General features: G+C 45.1%; 1 protein-coding gene across 1 annotated transcript; it reads left to right on the forward strand.

Moving 5' to 3' along the window:
* The first annotated feature begins 1,027 nt into the window (after positions 1-1,027).
* MCTS1 (MCTS1 re-initiation and release factor) lies at positions 1,028-17,785 on the forward strand. The gene is made up of 6 exons (XM_075940986.2): positions 1,028-1,220; positions 5,717-5,869; positions 6,626-6,723; positions 7,563-7,696; positions 14,006-14,073; positions 17,567-17,785. Exons 1-6 carry the CDS (start codon positions 1,210-1,212, stop codon positions 17,646-17,648), a joined length of 546 nt encoding a protein of 181 aa, XP_075797101.1. The 5' UTR covers positions 1,028-1,209; the 3' UTR covers positions 17,649-17,785.
* Positions 17,786-22,536: the final 4,751 nt, after the last annotated feature.

Consider the following 22,536-nt stretch of genomic DNA (forward strand, 5'->3'; position numbering starts at 1 on the left):
GTACAAGCATGGAGGACTTGGGTATTTGTCTTATGGTATAGATATTGGCACTACCAACCTGTTTGCCACATAGTAGGATTTAGAGCAGGGATGGGCAAATTCCAGCCTGCAGATTTAGTTCCTGGTGGGCCCCAACCTCCATATTTACCTGTGCTTCGACAGGTATCCAGTGATCACAGCTCTCCTAGGCCACGGATTACTGTCCACAGACAATGAGAGCACCAGGAAGCACTGTCCCGGTCTGCCTCTTTCCCCCCCCCCCCCCCCTCGCCGCCTTTCAGTTGACTGAAATAGGCAGTCTGTGGCCCACCCCTGATTTTGGTGCCATGGCCTCATTTCCCCTCCACTGTACCCCCCCCCCAATTTGTCCTTTCTCTCCTTTGCCATCTGAGTTAGAAGATAGCATTGGGGCATGTTGACTTCTTAAACGTGCTTTTCAGTCTCTAAGTGGCAGAGCCTGAGTCCACGCAGTTCAGGAAGTAACTCCTTAGTAGTGGGGAGGAATAGCTGACTGGTGTGAGCATTGGCCTGCTAAAACCACAGTTGCGAGCTCAAACCTTAAGGGGGCTATTTAGGGAATCGGGGGCAAACTCTGCCAGGGATGGTTCTCGGTCCTGCAGTGAGGGCAGGGGACTGGTCCCTTCCAGCGCTATGAGACGGCTAGGTATAGCTCCATAGACCAGCACTGTAACCAGGGTTCCCCACAGCCAGCCCGATGAAGGTGCGGGCTTGCCAGACAGAGGGAGCGGGGCTTGCAGGGGTTGCGACGCGCACGCGCGTGTCGCGAGGGCCTGTGTCGCGCCTCGGCACGCGGAGAGCCAGGGGGACGCTCGGGCTCTGTGCCCGGCTGAGCGAAGGCGGGACGGGCCCCGCGCGGGAATCGGAGATTTGCGTCACAGGCCGGCGTGGGGCGGCAGACCTGCCGGCGAGGGGGTACCGCGCGTTGGCCGCCGGGAGTTGTAGTGCGCGCCCCAACCCCCCTCCGGCCGCTCGTCACGCGCCTTTTTTTTTTTTTTTTTTTTTTTGCGATAGTGCCGTGCGACAATGCCGTAAAGTAGGCCAGCTTCCGGCTGAGGCGGACGGAAGGTCCGGAGCCGCGTGTGAAGAACCTAGGGAGCCCGTGGATGCCAGTTCCGCCTTCAGCCCCTCCGTCCGCGCGGCCCCCAGGGACCCGCCCGCCGCCTGCGGCCGGCACCCAGCGCCCCCAAGATGTTCAAAAAGTAGGTGAGGGGGGCGTGTTCCCCGGCGGGCGGGGATGGGCGGGGGGCGCCCCTCGTGGGGCCGGGCCCTGCCCTCCTTGGCGGCGCTGAGCCCTGCGGATTCCGGGGCGGGGCGCCGGGTTCATCACCTGTTCATTGCGGCCGGGCTCGAGTTCCTGAGCCCTGCGAGGGGCGGGTCCGCTCGCCTCTCCTCACCGCAGGGCCTCCCCGCCCCTGCGCCCCCCGCCCCCTCGGTGCGTGTGAGAGAGCGGAACCGCCCTCGCAACCCTGTGCCGTGAGCTGCAACCGCAAGCAGGGGGCTGGGTAGTGTGTGTGTGTTCACTGCCGTAGGGAATAACACGCACACGGATAGTTCACAATTTCATTCAGTGCTGTAGGCTTGATGTTCTCTTCATAATGCTGTAGTTTGTGCATTTCTGATCCTCACACAATGAATGTTGCCTAACAATTAGGCCATGAAGACTTCTGATAGGTTCAATTATACCTAAACATAGTACTTAGGTAATGCTTGGGTCTAGATAATACATAGTCCAGCCGTGCATAGAGGATACTGGACTTCATTAGATCTCTTGAAGTTCTTTCCAGTCCTACAATTCTGTGATTCTCTGAAAGTGTAATTGTCCAGTAACTGATACAAATAAGAAGTGTCTTAAACACTGATACAATGCAATCTTTAGCACTCTTCTTCATTAATTTTTCTTGAGATTGTTAGGCCTGTCAAAAGCAAGTGTTCATGTCTAGGTTTTTTTACTGCTATTATTTAGCTAGTAGATTACAGAGGATATGTCTTTGCTGTAGGCTGGATAAATGGGCAGCAATTGATCTAGTGAGGGCTGATTTATTGTGTCTAATGTAGCTATACTAGAGGATTTACCTGGGTTCTTGTGGGGACTCAGGGCAGAGGTTGGGGAGTGCAGGAATCAGGGCAGGAGATTGGGAGGTGTTTGTGTGTGTGTTTGGGGGGGGAGGAGAGCTCAGGGCAGGGGGTCGGGAGTGCAGGAATCAAGGCAGAAGATTGGGAGGTGTGTGGGGGAGCTCAGGACACCGGGTTTGGGGTAGGCGGGCTCAGGTTAGGGGGTTTGGGATGTGAGAGTGAGGGCAGGGGGTGAGAGTTGTCGGGGGACACATGGTTGGGTTTGGATACGTGGTGGGGCTTAGGGCAGGGGTGGATGCAGGAATCAGAGCAGCGAGTAAGGGATCAGAGCAGGGCACTGGGGGGGTACTGGGGCCACCCATAGAGGTGAAGGTGGTTCTGGTAGGAGCAGTGTTCCCTCTTAAGATTTTCCACCATGAACAGAGTGAATTTTGGCTTGTGCATCAATATTGAGGTCAGGTGCGCTGTTTTGGATGTGTGCCGCTATAGCACCCAATTTATTAACACACATGTTCCCAGCTGCCAAAGCAGAACCCCCCTCCCCTCCCCCGGCCATGCTGCAGGTCCCATTCCCGGCCAGTGGAGCAGATGCACCCCCAGCATCATGTGACAGGTCCTCTTCCTGGCTCCAGCTCCTCCACCACATGGCAGCCCCAGCCGCTGGAGCAGGCCTCCTTTCCCCTGCCTCGTGGCTGCGGCAGGTCCTGGCCCCCTGCTCCAGTTGCTCCCTCACCTCACCATCTCAGTAGGCCTGCTGGGGCAGTCGCTTGCCATGTGAGTGCTGCTGTGCGGCTCTCCAAAGGAGGTTGGTGGAGGAAGAATTTTTTGTGCGTGGCCATGCAGGCATGTACCTTAGTGGGAACTATGGTCAGAGGAAGATGCAGTGGGCCTCGGTGCCTTCTGGGTGACAGATCCTGGCCCTGGTGTCTCTCTTGTGGGGGTTCCCAGCCTCCTGTTGTGGGGTGGGGTGGGGTATCTCCTCTGACCTCATGTGTGTATGTCTCTGGGAGAGGCTATGCTTCTTTGTCCTGTGGAAGTAGTGATGGGAGGATTCCCCCTCCTTCCCCTGCCGACTCTGTTTGGGGCACAGGCGCCACTTGCCCGGTCAGGTGGCTGGCAAGTTGAGTGCCCCATCCCCAGTTAGTTACTCTGTTGCTGATCTGGCTGTCCCCAGGTGATCACTGTAGTATAGCTATCCCTTGTGCTTGCTGTCCCTCCAATCAGCCCTCTCTCATTCCATGTTATGGAAAACAATCCCATTCCAGGTACATGCCATTTTCCTGGAACTACCAAATCCTGACCTTGCTTTAAAGTAGGAGAAGAAGCAGGTGCATACCAAATTTGGTGGCCTTAGCTCTTACCGTTTAGGAGTTCTTGAACAAACGGATTCGCAGAAGGGGTGGATGGACTCACGAACAGATAGATGCACAAATCTCTAAATATATATACGGGCAGTCCCCGACTTACACGGATCCGATTTACGTCGGATCCGCAGTTATGAACGGGGCTTTTCTTGCCCCGGAGGATACGGACTGCGGGACCTCGCGGTCCCGCCGCCCGTGTACTCCGGGGCAAGAAAAGCTGCTCCGCATCTCCCTGGTCTGCAGACCAGGAAGACGCAGAGCAAAGCTGCAGAGGGGCTCAGGCAGCGGAGCAGCCCAGGCGCGCCTGGGATGCCCCCCTGCCGGCTTCCCCCGAGGCGCGCCTGGGCTGCTCCGCTGCCCGAGCCCCTCCGCGGCTTTGCAAAGCCTCTGGGGAAGCCGGCAGGGGGGCAGCCCAGGCGCGCCGCGGCTGCCCCGCTGCCCGAGCTCCTCCACGGCTTTGCAAAGCCTCGGGGGAAGCCGGCAGCGGGGCAGCCCAGACTCACTGCGGCTGTCCCTCTGCCGGCGTCCTCAGAGGTTTGCTTCCCGTCTCCCTGGTCTGCTGGTCTCCAGCAGACCAGGGAGACTGAGAGCAAAGCCGCGGAGGACCCGGGCGGCGGGACCGCGGTGCGTCTCAGTCCGCCGCCCGCGTCTTCCTGGTCTGCTGGGGGGGGGGGGGGAGGCACAGCTAGTACGCCCCCCCCCCCCCCCAGCAGACTAGGCTTTTCTCTGGATGCCTGTGGCAGAGCAGCTGGGGCGCTGCCGGTTGGTCCCGCATCGCTGCTCTGGGCGCTACTGGACCAACCCGGCAGCACCCCAGCTGCTCTGCCCCAGGTGTCCTGATTCAGCCGCTGCTGGTCAGTTTCAGCAGCGGCTGAATTAGGACGCCTGGGGCAGAGCAGCTGGGGTGCTGCTGGGTTGGTCCAGTAGCGCCAAGGAGTGGCGCTACTGGACCAACCCAGCAGCACCCCAGCTGCTCTGCCCCAGGCGTCCCCAAGTCAGCCGCTGCTGAAACTGACCAGCGGCTGACTACAGGAAGCCCGAGGCAGAGTTGCTCTGCCCCGGGCTTCCTGGAATCAGCTGCTGATCAGTTTCAGCAGCAGCTGACTTGGGGACGCTTGGGGTTCTTAAGTTGATTCTGTATGTAAGTCGGAACTGGCAGTCAGTTTCAGCAGCGGCTGAATCTGGACGCCAGTTCCGACTTACATACAGATTCAGCTTAAGAACAAACCTACAGTACCTATCTTGTACGTAACCCGGGGACTGCCTGTAATATATAGATACATATCCCATCAGAATGAGAAGAGTAAGCGGAGTTGATGGGAGATTGTCATCTGTCAACTTACTGTGGTGACGAAACCGCGGTAAATAGATCTAAATATGTGGACGTTGGCTACATTATTTATGTAGCTGAATATGCATGACTTAGGTCAATGGCCTGCAATAATGTAGGCAAGGCTAGATAATGCATTTGTGCAGCATGTTAAGTTTCTATCATCACATCTAAATAGTTTTGTAATAAAGCATCTAGCATCTGGGAAAATGTACGTGATTCATTTTTTAAATTGTTCTTTTCACATGTACCCTGGATCTAAATAAATATATTAAAAAGTGATGTAAATAGATTTTATAATTGATATATTTTTATGTACTGAAATAACAATCAGCTGGGTAACATACATTTATCAAAGCAACGGGAGAACATGCTTTTTTGTGTACACAAAGCAAGGATAACCCAGAAAAACATAACTTGTAATATTGAAACCAACTGGGACAAATTAAGGCCCCAATTATGCAAGTTGTTCAAGGGGAGCAGAATCAAGCCCTAAAAACTGAAAGTTTGTGAAAAGACCCCCATTGACTTTAATGGAGCAGGATCCAGCCTTTGGGGAAACCCTTATGTTTGAGATTATTATTGAGTTCAATGGGACTGTCCAAAACTATAAAATTGGGCTTTACTTGCTATGAAAGCAAATAGTTTGCATCTAAACGCTATTTAAGTGCCACCTAAATGTTGCAAATTATGTTGTATTACATATATCAGATTATGTATTTCCTTTAAGAAATGAGTTGCAGATTCAAAGTTAGAAATGTATTTATGAGTGGCACAGGTGGGCATTCCATTAAAATGTTATGAAAAATGTACAACTGAAATACTGCCAGACATTTGATACCTAAATTACATGTCCCTTTAACATTTAAAAAATAGTCATCATATTGGGAGATTGCAGACACTGAAGTCTTGTTTTGTGACTTGGCAGGTTCGATGAAAAGGAGAATGTATCTAACTGCATCCAGCTGAAGACATCAGTTATTAAAGGTATTAAGAACCAACTGATAGATCAGTTTCCTGGTATTGAACCATGGCTAAATCAAATTATGCCAAAGAAAGATCCTGTCAAAATAGTAAGATGGTAAGTTTCTCTTCTTGTAACCTCCACTTCCAAATTGCCTTGATGTTTGCCTATTGCATACTTTTCTGTGTCCCAGTAAAATTGAGTTTATTTTGAGAAATGCTTTTTCTCTTGAATATCATAGAAGTAAGTTTATGTAGGAGTTTATAAATTATTACTAGTTCAAAAGTAACCATGTTCGTTATGCTTTAGGAAAGCTATGTAAGAACTCATCTGAATAACTGATCCATCACCTGGCACATATCTGGCATTACTGGAAATAATTATTTCTGAGATTGTTATTACACACACACAAACATAAATGTAGAAGTCTTCAAATCTAATTTGCTTAAGCTTGGGTAAGTTGGGTTGGAAAGTTGTATTATGAGGAGGAGGAAACTTGGGGAATATTTTTCTCTATTTGGCTTTCCAACTCTGAGTTAACTGATTCCGTTTTTTTACACAGTTCACAATATACTATACTTGTACTGAACTTCATTGTCAAATGTTAAAATTAGAAAAACAGAGAAAGCAAATCCATAGTGATTGAAGGACTGTGCCTCTTTTTTTATATTGGTGGTGGTGGTGGTGGGGGAGGATGGGAATACTGAGGAAATTGGTATGTGATCTTAGTAAAGAAACTTGTGACTGAAATGTTACTGCTGGAATGTCCCATTTCTGCATTAAATGTTGAGATGCAGGAGAAACTGAGTAGTATGAAGTGACATGCTCAGATGCACTACCCAAAAATATTAATTAACTCTTTTTATCTTCCAGTCATGAACATATAGAAATCCTCACAGTAAATGGAGAGTTATTGTTCTTCAGGCAAAGAGAAGGGACATTTTACCCAACTCTAAGGTTACTTCACAAATGTAAGTCTCTTGGGAGCGGGGCATAATGAGTGGAATTCAAATAGGCTTTAATTACTATATAAAACAGATGCAAGTGGTAAATTTTATCAGCCATAGATAAAAGGAAGATAGACCCAGTCAGTGAGCTGCAAAGTCACTGAGTTCTTTCTGCTGCAAATAAGGGATTGTTCCCTAACAGCATTTTTGTGATGCTTTGTGTAGTATTGTTGTTAAATATTCTAAGCGTTCCCCGGTTTCTCTGGGAGATTTTCCCCTGGTATTTATTCTGAATTGTTGTTTTATCCTATTACTGCATGTTATGACCCCTGGTTCTACCCAATATTTATTTTGATTATTTTAAAAAATAATTATAGGTGGCTATCATGTCAGCATCCTTTTTATATGTATTTAGCAACTCTACCCCTCATGCCCATTCTGCAAAACATATCTTTGATCGAACTATCCCTTTGAATTGTTTGTTTTTGTTACTCTTCTCTGAGTTCCTATTTGTTTACATTATTCTGATTCTTAAGGAGAACATTTACAAAAGCTCCTAAATCCAATGGAAAATCAATGGAATTGGGCTACTAAGTGACTTAGGTATTTTTGAAACAGCTTTTTTGGTCCAGTAGTGATGAGATCTGTGGAGCCAGTGTTGCCAAACAGCACAGCCTCCAGATAAATGACAGGATAATGGTAAATCGCCTACCATAATAAACTAAATTCATGATATGTGTAATCTGTCTTGTCTTTTTTAATTTGATTTAGAACATGCAGGTGTATTACAGAGTCAGTGGTATGGATTATTGATGTTTTCATTGCTTCTATAGTGTGGTAATTCTTTTTTCCCCCCCTCCTAGATCCATTTATTCTACCACATCAGCAGGTTGATAAAGGAGCCATTAAATTTGTACTCAGTGGAGCAAACATAATGTGTCCTGGCCTTACCTCTCCTGGAGCGAAACTTTACCCTGCTGCTGTTGATACAGTTGTTGTATCCTTCTTGGTCAATTACATTCACACGGGCCACAAGATGAGTGAATTGTCTATCACTGTATTTTACAAGTTAATCGTAGTTTGTTATGAATTATCCTGGCTTTTCAAGGGCCCTTCTTGTCATAGCCTGATAAGAGACAGAGACATTCAGATCCTTTGCAGAGTGAAGATTTTCTGAAGTTCTTAGTAAGTATACACCAAAACCAACATAACATAAAAGAGTACAGTTTTGTCTGTAGTTCTTTTAAGTGCTTATTTGAGGGTCGGGATGCTGTTCTGTTAATCTAAACATAATTATTTTAATGCACAACTTGGTCCTATCATCAAATCATCCAAACGAGCATAAAAGGAAATTTGGGAGGAGAGAGAATTCATCATACAAAATAGGGATGTAAGTGACTAAACGACTTGTCGATTATCCGATAAGCAAAAGCTTATTGGATAGTTGATACACTAGTCGCTTCCCCCCCTTGTTGCCTCTATAACAAAGGTAGCAAAGGGGAAAAGAGGAAGGGGTGCTTGGGAGAGCCGGCTTAAAAGCTGGTTCTCTCCCAGCTCCAGCTCTGTGAGAGGGGGCAGGGGCACAGCCGCATTTCAATCTTTGAAATGTACAAGAGCCCCCACTGGGGCCCTCATGCATTTCAAAGATAGAAGTGCCGCATGGAGCCCGGAGTCAGCGGGGAGTCCTTGCTGGCCCCGTGCTCCGTGCCGTGCTTCCTCTTTGAAATGCACAAGAGCCCCCCGTTGGGCTCATTTGAGTTCTTTTAGAACCCTTGGGTGAATGCCATCCGGTCCCGGAGACTTGTTAACATTAAGTTTTTCTATTTGTTCTAAAACCTCCTCTAATGACACTTCAATCCGGGACAGTTCCTCAGATTCATCACCCATAAAGGACGGTGCAGATTTGGGAATCTCCCCAACGTCCTCAGCCGCGAAGACTGAAGCAAAGAAATCGTTTAGTTTATCCGCAATGGCTTTATCATCCTTGATTGCTCCTTTTATATCTCGATCGTCTAGGGCAGTGTTTCCCAATTGGTGCTCCGGGGAACCCTGGGGTTCCGCGAAGTGAAACTAGGGGTTCCGTGAGGAGCCGGCAATCCCCCACCCCCTCTGAAAGAGAGAGAGCTGGCTAGCTAGCACAGGCATGGACAGCGAGTTGTATGGGCTCGTGGTGCCCATGCTGCACCAATATTTGGAACTGGAGTGGGCCCCGGTCCCCCCTGCGCATCCTCCCACCCCGGCCCCAGAGCATCTCTCCCCCATCCCCGTCCCTGTCCCGTCCTGTCTCGTCCCTGCTGTGCGCAACCTTCACTGAGCTTCCCCTTGCTGGGTGCTGCTGCCCTGCATGGCATGCTCAAACCGGTAGGCGGGGAGTCACCCAGGCGTGACGTAACATCACGGCCTGGGATTTTAAAACTGCTGGGCACTGCGTTGCGCCATATGGCTGAGTTGCGGGTTCGGAGTCCAGGGACAGAGCGCGGAGTCCAGCCCCACAAAGTGGAAGGCAGAAGGTAGGGGAAGCACTGGGAAAGGAAGGAGCTTGAGCAGAGGGGAAGGAGAGAAGGGGAAGAGAGGGGCAGGCACCAAAAGGACAGGGTAGAGGAGAGACAAATGCCAGGGGGCCAAGTGCAGACAATGAGGAAAAAGGCAGGAGGGGAGGTGTCAGTGGGAGGGGGACAGGGTGATGCTGGGAGGGGAGAGGGTAAGGGCATTGGAGGCTAGAGGGGGGAGGGGGAGGTGCTGGGAGAAGGCTTGAAAGAAGGGGTGGGCATGAGGAAGGCCAGGATGGAGCAAGTCGTGTGAGGGCACAGGGGCATGATGGGAACGGGGGCAGAGGGTGGTGGGGTGGGCATCAGGGAAAAAGGGCAAAGGAGGTAGGGGCAGTAAGAGAAGGGGGAGGCACCAGGAGGGTGCAGGGGTAAGGGAAGGTGCAGGTGCCAGGGGATTCTGGGGGTGAAACAGAAGGGCAGACACCGGCAGGGGAGGGACCAGCACCAGAGGAGAGACGCAGGGCAGGTTTGTAGAGGGAGGTGTTAGGGGATGAGGAGGGGTAGCTCAGATGATCAGAGTGGGGCTACTGGAGGAGTGGGTACAGGGAGAAGAGAAGGGCTGGTGGAAGGGGGCAGGTTGCAGGAGGGATAAGGGCAGTGGGAAGGGCAAGAGTCAGGACAGCAGAGGAGGGTGAGGAGTTGGGAGGCAGCAGGCACCAGGGGAACTGATGGAAGAAGGGGAGGAGATATGGCATCAGAGAGAAAAGATAAAGGTTTAAAAATATTTATTAATAACTTGGGTGCCACAGTGGCACATCCAAACAAGCCACATGAACTCAGTATTGGTGCACAACACAAAATTCATTTTGCTCATGCAAGGAAACTCTTAGGCTATGTCTACACTGGCAGTTTCTTGCGCAAGAGTTCTTGTGCAAGAACACGTCCACACTGCCATGTGCGAGCTGTGCTTTTGCACAAGAGCATCTATGGCAGTGTGGACGCTCTCTTGCCTGAGAAAGTGCTGAAGGCCATTTTAGCCATAGGGCTTTCTTGAGGAAGAAATTCATGTTGCCTGTCTACACAGGCAATCTCCATAATTTAAGAGGCCAATCTCCTAGAACTGGAAGGGACCTTGAAAGGTCATCGAGTCCAGTCCCCTGCCTTCACAGCAGGACCAAGTACCATCCCTGACAAATTTTTGCCCCAAATGTCTAAATGGCCTCTGCAAGGATTGAACTCACAACCCTGGGTTTAGCAGGCCAATGCTCAAACCACTGATTGCTTAGCACCCCAACCGTCCACATGAGTCCAACACTTCCGAGCCTGGATCCCTTTCCCCAAGCCAACATCCCCTTCTCCTGCATCCAGATTCCCTCTTAGAGCTTGTACTTCTCATCCCTTCCCACACCCAAATCCCTCATTCCCACCCCACACCTCCTGTCTCAACCTAGTGAGAGTGTATAAGGGCTGGGGATAGCAAGTGATGGAGAGGAGGGGAACAGAGTGGATGAGGCCTCAAGGAAGGAGAGCTGGACGGGTCTTGGGGAAGCAGACTGTGAGGGACTCCAAAAAGATCTCACCAAACTGAGTGATTGGGCAACAAAATGGCAAATGAAATTTAATGTGGATAAGTGTAAAGTAATGCACATTGGAAAAAATAACCCCAACTATACGTACAGTATGATGGGGGCTAATTTGGCTATGACAAATCAGGAAAGATCTTGGAGTTATTGTGGATAGTTCTCTGAAAACTTCCACACAGAGTGCAGCGGTGGTCAAAAAGGCAAATAGGATGCTAGGAATTATTAGGAAAGGGATAGAAAATAAGACCCAGAATATCTTAATGCCCCTGTATAAAACTATGGTACGCCCACATCTTGAATACTGTGTACTGATGTGGTCTCCTCACCTCAAAAAAGATAGTTTGGCCTTGGAAAGGGTTCAGAAAAGGGCAACTAAAATGATTAGGGGTTTGGAACGGGTCCCATATGAGGAGAGGTTAAAGCGACTGGGACTTTTCAGTTTAGAAGAGAGGAGACTGAGGGGGGATATGATAGAGGTATATAAAATCATGAGTGGTGTGGAGAGGGCGGATAAAGAAAAGTTATTTATTAGTTCCCATAATAGAAGAACTAGAGGACACCAAATGAAATCAATGGGTAGCAGGTTTAGAACTAATAAAAGAAAGTTCTTCTTCACACAGCGTGTAGTCAACCTGTGGCACTCCTTGCCAGAGGAGGCTGTGAAGGCTACGCTCTTTAACAGAGTTAAAGAGAATCTAGATAATTTCATGGAGGTTAGGTCTATAAAAGGCTATTAGCCGGGGATGGAAGTGGTGTCCTTGGCCTCTGTTTGTCAGAAGCTGAAGAAGGATGGCAGGAGACAAATCGCTGATCATTGTCTTCAGTCTACCCTCTCTGGGGCACCTGGTGGTGGCCACTGTTGGCAGACAGGCTACTGGGCTATATGGACCTTTGGTCTGACCCAGTATGGCCGTTATGTTCTTATGGCGCTCTTGTATTTCAAAGTGGAAGCACCTGCATGGAGCCTGGTGTCAGTGGGACTCCCCGCTGGCCCCAGGCTGCACATGGCATTTCAATCTTTGAAATGCACAAGGGCTTTTGCTGGGGCTTTTGTGCGGTGTTCCGCCTTTGAAATGTACTAGTCTTTATTGACTAATCGAATAGCCGATGGAAATTCCAGTGACTATTTGATTAGTTAGTTGATTGAAACTTAACATTCCTAATACAAAAGCAAATATAAAGAAATGAGTTGAGAGCGTTGCTCAACTGTATATTGATGAAGTAGTGGTCCCACTGATGTCAGAGACTCTTGTGATTGAGTGCAGCTAATCTTTTACTCTGTGCTTGTGATGGACTCTGGTCTTGCTTCTCCACTTACTGAGAATGGAATTTGTAGATTCAACTTGGCTGAACTCAAATGCCCCTGTTGTGCTGCTGCTGTTAGCATGTGTCATTGTTCATTTTAGTAATGAAAGAAAGGACATCTGACTTCTCTGCTGGTATCTGAGTTACCCAGATATTTTGTTATCCCCTGCCTTCAGCAAGGGAGAAGTCTCTGGTAGTTCCGTGACACTGTGAGCCCATCAGCCACTCATGTATTCTCCTCTGATCTTATTTCAGCCCTTCCTTTGCCTGCCAGTTAACAATGGGTGCATCCTACTTCACAAATCCCTTTGTGATATCCAGCCCCTGAGACTGGCTGTTCACATAATTTAAATCCTCTGCAGCATTCCAAAGTTTACTAGTTTTACTTTAAACCGCCATTCCTGTAAATGACACAGTATTCATGAGCACTTAAACCACCTTCTGTTTTATTCTAAGAGAGACTGATAATTTAACTAGAAACAATAGAGTATGGTGGAAACAAGTGCTTATGATGCAAAACAAAATCTGAAACAAATCTCATTATACTTTCAATAGTTACCTTGCCTATTCAATTCCCCCAGCTCGAAATTCTGTCTGTTTTGCAGTGCACAATTGTGGTTCCTCGGTAGCCAGGATCCAAATTTTTCTTGAAACCGTCCCAGTCAGTAAATGGAACCAGTGTGTTTTTTCCCAACACTGTTATTCTAAAAACAAGCTTTTGTTTCAACTCACAGCCAGCATAAAGCTCTGTTGTAATGTTCTTTTTTCACCTTTAGGTTTCTTTACCTCTGATAGACTTTGAATATGAAACCATGTATTGCATAATGCTAAACAATTGAGCCTTGCATTGTCCCACTGGCCAAACTTGGCAGGTTGATGATTCCCCTTTGCCTAAATGGACCATTAAGACATCTTAGTGATTAATCTTTACTTTTTTTCTTCAAGCCCATAAAGCATACTTTTAATATAGATTACGTTATTCCTTATATTATTATCTGTATGTACATCTCACAATTACTATGAATCTTCATAAGTTATGGGCTTCCTGTAGATATTTTACATATTATTATTTATGGATAAATACCTTGCAAATTGCGATCAGCATAATGAGTTTGTCTGGTCCAAGGGGGGAATTATTTGCAAAGAACAGGGGGTCCTTTGATTTGGAGTTTCTATATCACAACTTTATTGTTGTCTTAATATTGTTTTAGTTCTGTCATTGGTGTTACATTCCTCAGGATTTTGGTTCCTGGTATTTAAAGAAACATCCCAGATGCACCACTTTAATCAATGTGTCATTCTTTTAAGAAGGGTAAGGACGTCATCTTTCTTTAATAGACACAGAGGAAGTAGTTAGTCCTGTATTGCTATCAGTTTAACGTTACATGTTGTTTTTTTAATATCACTGCTGTTTAAAGACAATACAAATTGGTTGTGTGTGTCTTTGCATGTTGACTCAGCAGTTTAATGCACTTTTTTTCTGTTGAGTGAATCTAGAGCACTAGTTTAATTTTCTGACCCATGTTATTGTGTTAGACACTGCCACAATACAATCTTGTACATACAGTTGCTTTTAAGAACTAGTCTCTTGAGAGCAGTAAAAGAATAACTGTTAATCTATTAGCTGTAGGGGATAGTCAAGTTAGTCTGTACAGGATAAACTTAAAAAACAGCAAATGGTCTGGTAGCATTTTATAGACTAACAAAACATATAGATGGCATCATGAGCTTTCATGGGCACAGTCCACTTCTTCGTCCGGGCTGTGCCCACGAAAGATCATGTTTTGTTAGTCTATAAAGTGCTGTTACTCTAGTAACTATGATATTTCTGAAAAGGTGTTTCCTAATGTTCTGCTTTTATTTTTCTGAAATGTGTTTTTTTTTTTTAAAAACAAGCACACACTGGTATTCCTTAGCGGTATGTTTTAGGCAATAATGGCAGAAGGAAAACAACATGCACTGTGTGTTGGAGTCATGAAGATGTCAGCTGAGGACATGTGAGTCTCATTTTTAAAATTGATCTATATCACAGGGGTAGGTTAATTCTTAATTACATTTAGAAGACAGTGACTTAAGTCAGGGTTTCTCATTGTGGCTAGACTCAACTCATTCAGCCATGTTTCCTGCTAAGAAGCACAGAGAACAGTCTATTTTGATTCCTTCCCCCCTGCCTCACCCCCCCCCCCCCCAGCAGAAATGCAAACCATTATTTTATTTTGTGTGTGAGGTAATGGGAAGATAGCTCTAGTTCTCAAATATGGAGAGTGTCAGCTTGTTTTATTTTCATAAAGACCTAAAAAAAGAAGCATCTGTATACAAGTATGTGCTAACATATGGGACTTGATGTCCTGAGAGAGTTGTAGTTTGAAGTCTAGGAGGCTTGAGTCCATCACAGTGATGAGGAAAGCTTTTCATGCTCTGAAGATTAGAAGTCTTACTGATACTTTCTAGCTCTTGATGTTTTCTTCATCTTGTTCTCTCTAGTTGATCTAGTCATATCTCTCTAGTTGATCTCCCATGCATAAAATTCCTACTGCTGAGGTTAGGTAGCTTAGCTAAGTAAGAGGCCTATTGGTGGGAGAGAAGCAAAGTGGAAAAAATACTAGAGAAGGAGGAGGCAGAGAAGAGAATGGTTAACAGGATGTTTCTTTAGTTGCAAAAGGAAGGGTGGGGGTCTGTCTTCTAACTATTATTAATGTGTTATTTCAGATAGGAATGTAAGCAACTAGTCGAGTGATTACTCAACTACTTGCTTTCTGCCTGCCCTTGCTGCCTCGAAACAGGAGCTGGCTCCTCCCCAGCACTGCCTCTGTAGTATGGGAGAAAGGGGGAGAAAGGGGAGGCAGAGCCACAGTGGTCCCAGAGTCAGTGGGACCTAGGAGCTCCTCCTGCTGTGTCTCTGCATTTTAAATGTAATAAGAGCCTGGCAGTCCTGGAGCCAGCACGAACAGGGACTGTTGAGTCCCAGCTCGCACCAGCTCCGGGGGCTACCCCTGCTATGGTGGCTCTGCGGTTTAAATGTAGTAGGAGCTGGGCTGCCTGTGCACCCAGCTCCACCTACATTTCAACTGCAGAGCCACAGCTGGGGTAGCTCCTGGACCCAGCATGAGTCAGGTCAGAGAGCTTCCACTTATCGACTAATTGTCTAGCCAATACAAATTGTATCGACTGCACGATTAGCCAGTTATCCGCTTCTTAACATCCTTAATTTCAGAAACACCTAACTAACTTAGGCAATGTCTATATTTAAAATGTGACCGTGCTACAGCTGCACTATTCACTCAGAGTAGACACTACAGTGATAGAGGGATTCTCCCATTGCTGTGGGAGGTAGTGCCTAGGTTAATGCAAAATACTGTTTCATAATCTTCTACTTTTTAATGTACTCTTTGAGATCACCCAGCACTTTGATTGTAGCTGCAGAAAATAATGACAGAAGGTTGATAAAGTAACCAACCAAATTACTGCTTACAGTTGGGTTAGTCATTAGCTTAATGAGGTATGTGCTGCTGTTTAAAAAAATGAAAAATAAAGATCCCCAGAGGTATCTAACATTTCTTCTAGTTCTTAAACCTAGAGGTTGTGTCTACACTGGCACCCTTTTCCGTAAAAGGAATGCTAATGAGACACTTCGGAATTGCAAATTCCGCAGGGGATTTAAATATCCCCGTGGCATTTGCATGAACATGGCTGCCGCTTTTTTCCGGCTTGGGGTTTTGCCGGAGAAAAGCGCCAGTCTAGACGGGATCTTGCGGAAAATAAGCCCTTTTCCGGAAGATCCCTTATTCCTACTTTCAAAGGATCTTCCAGAAAAGGGCTTATTTTGCGCAAGATCCCGTCTAGACTGGCGCTTTTCTCCGGCAAAACCCCGAGCCGGAAAAAAGCGGCAGCCATGTTCATATTTAAATCCCCCGCGGAATTTGCAATTCCGAAGTGTCTCATTAGCATCCCTTTTACGGAAAAGGGTGCCAGTGTAGACACAGCCAGAATGAATTGGAAGTTTGAAGAAAGTGAAGCAGTTTTATCAAGTAATAGAAGGGTTGATTGAATAATTGAGGGTTTTATCAAAAGGGTGCAATTACAAATTGACAGAATGACAACTGGGCGAATTCTGCTGCTTGAATTACTTTTGTCACTTTAGCAGGCATTAGATAATTTGAATTGAAGGATTCCAATGTATAGAAACAGCCTATGCTATTAATTACCACAAATAAGTGGAAGCACAAATGTGGCTTAGAATTTAAAATACGCCTAAAACATATCTGAGTGGCTTGGTAATGGTACATTGCATGGTCATTAAAATGACTGAAGTTCAGTTCTATAATGTCCCTAGCACTCTGACATGGAAGGGCCATGTTGATCAAAGACCCTAAATTAAAATTTAAATCTAGGCCATTAAAAATGAAGTGTTAAATCAGTAGAGAACTGGTATCCAGAGGGATAGAGCTGATCATAGATAATTAGTACCTCTTGCTGCTTCATTAAGACTATAAGAACAATGAATTTGGAGGCGACTGTGCAACCTGCCTTCCCAGCAGGAAGCCATGGAAGTTTACTTGGGAGCAGAATAAGCAGGCATATAGCAGGCATATAGCTATGGGTGAGGCTTACCAGTTAACGATTCACATCCCTAAATGGATGAGGCTTACCGGTTATGATTAACTGATGGTGGCTGGTGCAATTATAGGCAAGGGGCTGTGTGAGCCTCATGAGGTCTACTGCAGACGGGGGTGCACTCCAGCCAGTCCAGAGCAGCCCCTGTCTGCAGCAGGGTTTATTTTGGCATCTCTGTTTAATTGCTTAAACGTAAGTTTAATTGGTTAACTAATTAAACGGGATTTTACATCCCTAATATAGATGATGTATTGGCTTCCGCTCAACCCATCTAATGACAAAAGTAATGTTCTAATTATATTTCATTTCAGTCTAACAGTTTCTATTGCTGTTTCTTAGAGGGATGTCAAATGGTTAACTGGTAAGCATGAGGCTTAGTATGCTTACCAGTGAACTGCGGTGGTGAGACATACTGGGAGGTGTAAACCTGGACATGAAAGGATGAGTGGTGGGGTGGCAGCAGGCCCCAAGTTAAAATGGTTAACCATTTTTGTGCTATAGTTAACCTGGTTAACCATTTTAACATCTCTAGCCTTTTTCTGTTAGATGGTGTTTGTTTTTCTAGTTTCATATCACTTAATTGTCAGATATTTCTGATTGCGATGTGAGGTGCAGCTGACCAGTAAAGTTTGATTCCTCCAAGAATTATGTATTTGGAACGTCATTATTTTGTAAATATGCTCTTCAAAAACTAAGGTATAAAGTCAAAATCAGCTTACATAGAGGCTCTGACACAGCTTTCAAATATATTTTACCTTGAGTTATCAAACATGACTACAAACTAATGCAGATGAGCCCAAAGAGTTGGGCTGAATTGTAGGTATATGGTAATGAACCATTATATCTATCTTTTACATTTAATTTTTCCTTCCACAGTGAGAAAGTAAACAAAGGGATTGGCATTGAAAATATCCATTATTTAAATGATGGCCTGTGGCATATGAAGACATATAAGTGAAGCAAAAGAAACAGTGTGACTCCAAAGGAACGCACTTAGAGTAAATGGACTGCTTTGTAATTCCTTTTGTTTTTAATGTGACTGAATGTACAAATTTTGTTCCGTGGCTATGCTAAATAAATCAAGTGAATACTGAAGTCCTGTTAGCAGTAATAGTTTGAGACTTTATTACAGTTCTTAAGTTTTTATCTTAAACCCATATTTTGGAACGCTTGAAGATTATATCTGATGAAAAAGTCATATGTGAACAGTGAGTAGAACATTTCCTGCAAAGAAAAGAGAAATCTAACAGATGTAAAATTTTGTGCTGTCTCATAGCACAATTTAAATTAGATTTAAGATATATTTAATACTTTTGTATATATAAAATTTCTGAAATGTCAATGCATTTACTTCTGGTAACAGGAAGTCTAGAAAGATGATATAGTTTCTGATTTTTAAACATTCAGACTGGATGTTTAAACATTCAGACTGGATGTTTCTATGTTCCATATACTTTGTCAAATTCTAATTTAACTTATTGTCCAACAGTAATGGTATGAATGTTTTACTCAGGTGAGTTGTCATTTTTAAAGATGCAGCTAGTTTATAGGATTTATGGACTATGAAATAAACACTGAATTGTGAGACACGTGACATTACCAAGATACACAGGATATCGTGTTCAAATGATCAGTTACTTTAAGATATTTGAGATCAGTTTTTCAATGCATTGGAAATCTGTAGTAGTAAAAGGGAAATGTCTACAATGGTAAGTGCAGACAGGCTCTTGTCTCATGCTCCTTGTTCAATTTGTTTTCCTGTTTTTGAGAGCTGTAGAACGGTCCAACACAGCCATGGCACCAAAACACAATGATGAAAATCATGTAGCCAGAAACTAATATCTCTGGGCCAAACTTTAAAAGGAATACCAACTTGGCCTCCATTTGTGCACTCATTCACCTGTGCACGTGCTGTTGTTATTAATAAATGGGGATTGCATGCACAAGATGCATCCTGTATTTAAGTGATTGTGCATGCAGATAGAACATTGTGTCTTGTGGAACCATCTGAAGCCTCTAACAGTTATGGAATGAACAGAATAACAACACTACATGACTCATTTTTGAAGGATTTATTAATAATGTGAATATTTTTATTATTTGTATTTGCAGTTTTTAATTTTGTATCAAAGGGCTTCTGTCTCATTCTATGTGTGTGTTTTGTTTGGGATCCTCTAATTTAACAATTATTGAAATAGAAATACTCTTCCTTTATCCTAAACTTTTATTACAAATATGGCGTATGAAATATATAGCTTGATGATTTCTTCATAGTTAAAGATTTCTCTTTTGGAAATTACACAATTATATTGCTCCTGCTACTTATTGTCGGGGGGTTGCACAGGGAATTGGCTCTACTTTCCTTTTGACTCCCTTGTTGATGTTAAAAGATGAAATATTGGCAAAGTTCCCATACGGTGTGTCTACACACCAAAGTTATTTCAGAATAACAGCAATTATTCTGAAAACTATGTGAGCATCTACACAGCAATTCTATTACTTCGAAATAATTTCGAAAAAAATGGATGGCTTATTCTGACTTCTTTAAACCTCATTCTATAAAGAATAATGCCTATTCCAAAATAGCTATTTTGAAATAAGACGTGTGTTGATGCTCCACTTCTGCTATTTTGAAATACAATGGCCTTAGTGAAGGGTAAGTTATTCCTCTTGGGGCTATAAATCGAGATAGCACGTCTACATTAGGGAAGCCTGCCTCAGACTAATTTTGAGGCTTCCCTGTAGTGTAGACATGCTATTTTGAAGTAAGCTATTTCAGAATAACTAATCCGGAATAGCTTATTCTGAAATAACTGCAGTGTAGACATAGCCTTTGGGAACAAGAGAAACTTAAGTAACAAGGGAAGCTGATAAAGACATGGAAGTGAATTGGTTACAATTTACAGAATGAGGGAAGGGAGTAACCTACCTTTAACACCTTCTGGCTATGATTTGCATAGTTTTAAATAGAGATGTAAACTCCTGGTTAATCAGTTGGTTTAATTGGTTAACTGATTAAGTGGGTTTTCCTTCCATGCACCCACCCCATGCAGTCTCCCCGCCCCCATGCTTGGCACTAGGAGCCAACAGCCCCTCGTGTGTGGTGCGGAGGGAGGAATGGGTGGCTTCTACAGGGGAGGAGCAGGCAACTCCCAAGGGGCTGGAGCAGCCCTCCGCCTGTAGCAGGCTGCACCTGGGTGCCGACTAACCAGTACCTGGACTACCATTTAACTGGTTACTTGTTCACATCCCTAATTTTAATGTTCCTTTAATGTAAAGCAAATAGCTCTAAAATTGCTTGCCCTGCCACTTCTTGGAAAGGAATAATACCAGAAGAGATCTCTACACAGAATAAGTGTCTAATTTGCTGCTGTAACTATAGATAAATTTAAATTATTTAAGAATGTTCAGTGACAGCAAGTTAATGAAAGCTGTTTAAAATTACACCTTTAGGTAAACTTGCTATTTTGGGTGTAGGCCAGACGTTACAGTGCTGCAGTTTTAACCTATCAATGTCAATAATGAAAAGGTAAAGGAAATACCTGTTTGAAACTGTCCGTGTGAGAGAGACTGTTGGAAACGCTAAAATGGCTGCTGCAGTAATATACTAAAATTGCCTATTTCCTTCTGGGGAAAGGAGTGCAGTAAAACATTACAGCCCCTTCCACAAAGAAAATGTTGAAAAATTAAGTAGAGGATCTATAAGTGACTGAAAACAGTCTAGTACCACCAACAGTCCATGACAACTTCAGTCCTTTCTTCTATATCTTTTGTAATTGTTATGGATGAGACGGAAGAATTCTACATGGAAACGATTCAGTTTCTAGTGCCTCTTTGTGTGGTCCTGTGACTAGGGATGTTAAGAGGCTGTTAATTGGCTAATCAAGTAGTTGATAGAATTTTTGACAACTACTCAGTTAATTGACAGGGAAGGCAGTCCGGCTTGTGCCAGGTCCAGGAGCTACCGCTGCTGCAGCTCTTCAGTTTTAAAGGTACTAAGAGTGGGGCTGCCTGCCCGCCTAAATCTTGGTAAATTTAAACTGAAGAGCTGCAGCGGGATTAGATCCTGGACCCAGCACGAGCTGGGCTGCCTGCCTGGCCGGAGCAGCCTCTGTCCACAGTCAGCTCGGGACACCACAGGCAGAGGCTGCTTTGTAGCAGAGGTTCTCTGTGGCCAGGGGCTGCAGCTGGAGTAGCCTCTGCCATGGTGAGCTTGGATCAGCTGCAGGCAAAGGCGGTTTTCTGGCATCCTCTCCTGTTCACCCTCCCAGTGCTGCTGGTGGGTGAGGGCAGGTAGGTGGCACCATGGAGATGCAGCTTCCCAGAGCACTCCTGTTTCTTGCCCCCCCCCTGCCTTTGCAAGGGGGTGTGGGGAGAGAGTCATCACTTGGTAAGTTGACTAGTCAACTACTTCTTTACATCCATAGCTGTGACTTTGAGGGACTATAGTCTAGTGACATGCAGAGACTGTAGTGATTTAAAATTCAGTTACACTATACAGACTATTAGTCCACATTTATTGTTTCATGGTCTTCTAGTTTAATTCTGCTCCATTTCCAAACTAGCATTTTCTATCATCCTGGGTTGTGATTTCAAGCTCTACTTCATCTAGCTCCCTTTCCCATAAGATATGGCACCACATTCCTAATAGGAGTGAAAACTAGTAAATACTTGTCATTATGTGAACTGGGAATTAACAGCAGATCTGAGTAAGAGATGCCCATTTTTAATCTCTTCTGACCATGTGCACTTCAAACGAATCGAAGATTTTATGGAGTTTAGAAAATGAAAAGAATTAGGGATGTGAAGGACTAGTCGACTATTCGATAAGCAAATGCTTATCAGTCAACAGGCTAGTCAACTAGTTTCTCCCGCCTTCCCTCTGCCTATCAGAAAGAGGCAGCGAGGAGGGGGTACTTCAAAGCGGCAGCACTGCTTGGAGCCTGGAGCTAGACCCTGGACTCCATGTGGTGCTGCTGCTTTGAAATGCCATGTGCAGCCTGGGGCCAGCACATGACATGTTAAAGAGGCAGTGCCACATGGAGCCTAGGAATTGAGCCCACTTCAAAGGAGGTGATGCCCTACTGCCTAATTGAATAGTTGATGAAAATGCATCGACTATTCAGTTAGTCAATATTTAACATCCCTACCTCACAGCAGGACCAAGCACCTTCTATGTCATCCCTGATGGATGTCTATCCAACCTGCTCTTGAATATCTCCAGTGATGGAGATTCCACAAATTCCCTAGGCAAATTATTCCTGTGTTTAACCACCCTGACAAGTTAGGAAGTTTTTCCAAATGTCCAACCTAAACCTCCCTTGCTTCTTGTCCTATCACCAGCAGCAAAGGAGAACAATGTTTCTCCCTTCTGCTTGTGACACCCTTTTAGATACTTAAACAGCTATCATGTCCCCTATGTCTTTTTCTAAACTGAACAAGCCAAATTCTTTGTCTTCCCTTTATAGGTCATATTTTCTAGACCTTTAATCATTTTTGTTGCTCTTCTCTGGACCTTCTCCGATTTCTTCACATCTTTCTTCAAATGTGGTGCCTAGATCAGGACACCATAATACAACTGAGGCCTAATCAGCACACAATAGAGCAGAAGAATGATTTCTCATGTCTTGCTCACAGCACTCCTGGTAATGCATCCTAGAATCAAGTTTGTTTTTTCTGCAATAGTGTCACGCTGTTGACTCATTTAGCTTACAGTCCACTATGACCCCTCAATCCCTTTCTGCAGTACTCCTTCCTAGATAGTCACTTCCCATTCTGTGTGAAAATGATTGTTCTTTCCTTAGCAGTGTACTTTGCAATTGTCCTTTTAAACTTCCTCCTATTTA

The sequence above is a fragment of the Pelodiscus sinensis genome, chromosome 13 (assembly GCF_052426305.1).
Source record: "Pelodiscus sinensis isolate ZL-2025 chromosome 13, ASM5242630v1, whole genome shotgun sequence".
Classification (NCBI taxonomy): domain Eukaryota; kingdom Metazoa; phylum Chordata; order Testudines; family Trionychidae; genus Pelodiscus; species Pelodiscus sinensis.

What these genes read in the sequence shown, in the direction of transcription:
- MCTS1 (XM_075940986.2), top strand. An exon ending in CTGCTGTTGATACAGTTGTT is followed by an intron (nt 7,697 to 14,005) that starts GTATCCTTCTTG and finishes GGTATGTTTTAG; the next exon opens with GCAATAATGGCAGAAGGAAA. An exon ending in AAGATGTCAGCTGAGGACAT is followed by an intron (nt 14,074 to 17,566) that starts GTGAGTCTCATT and finishes TTCCTTCCACAG; the next exon opens with TGAGAAAGTAAACAAAGGGA.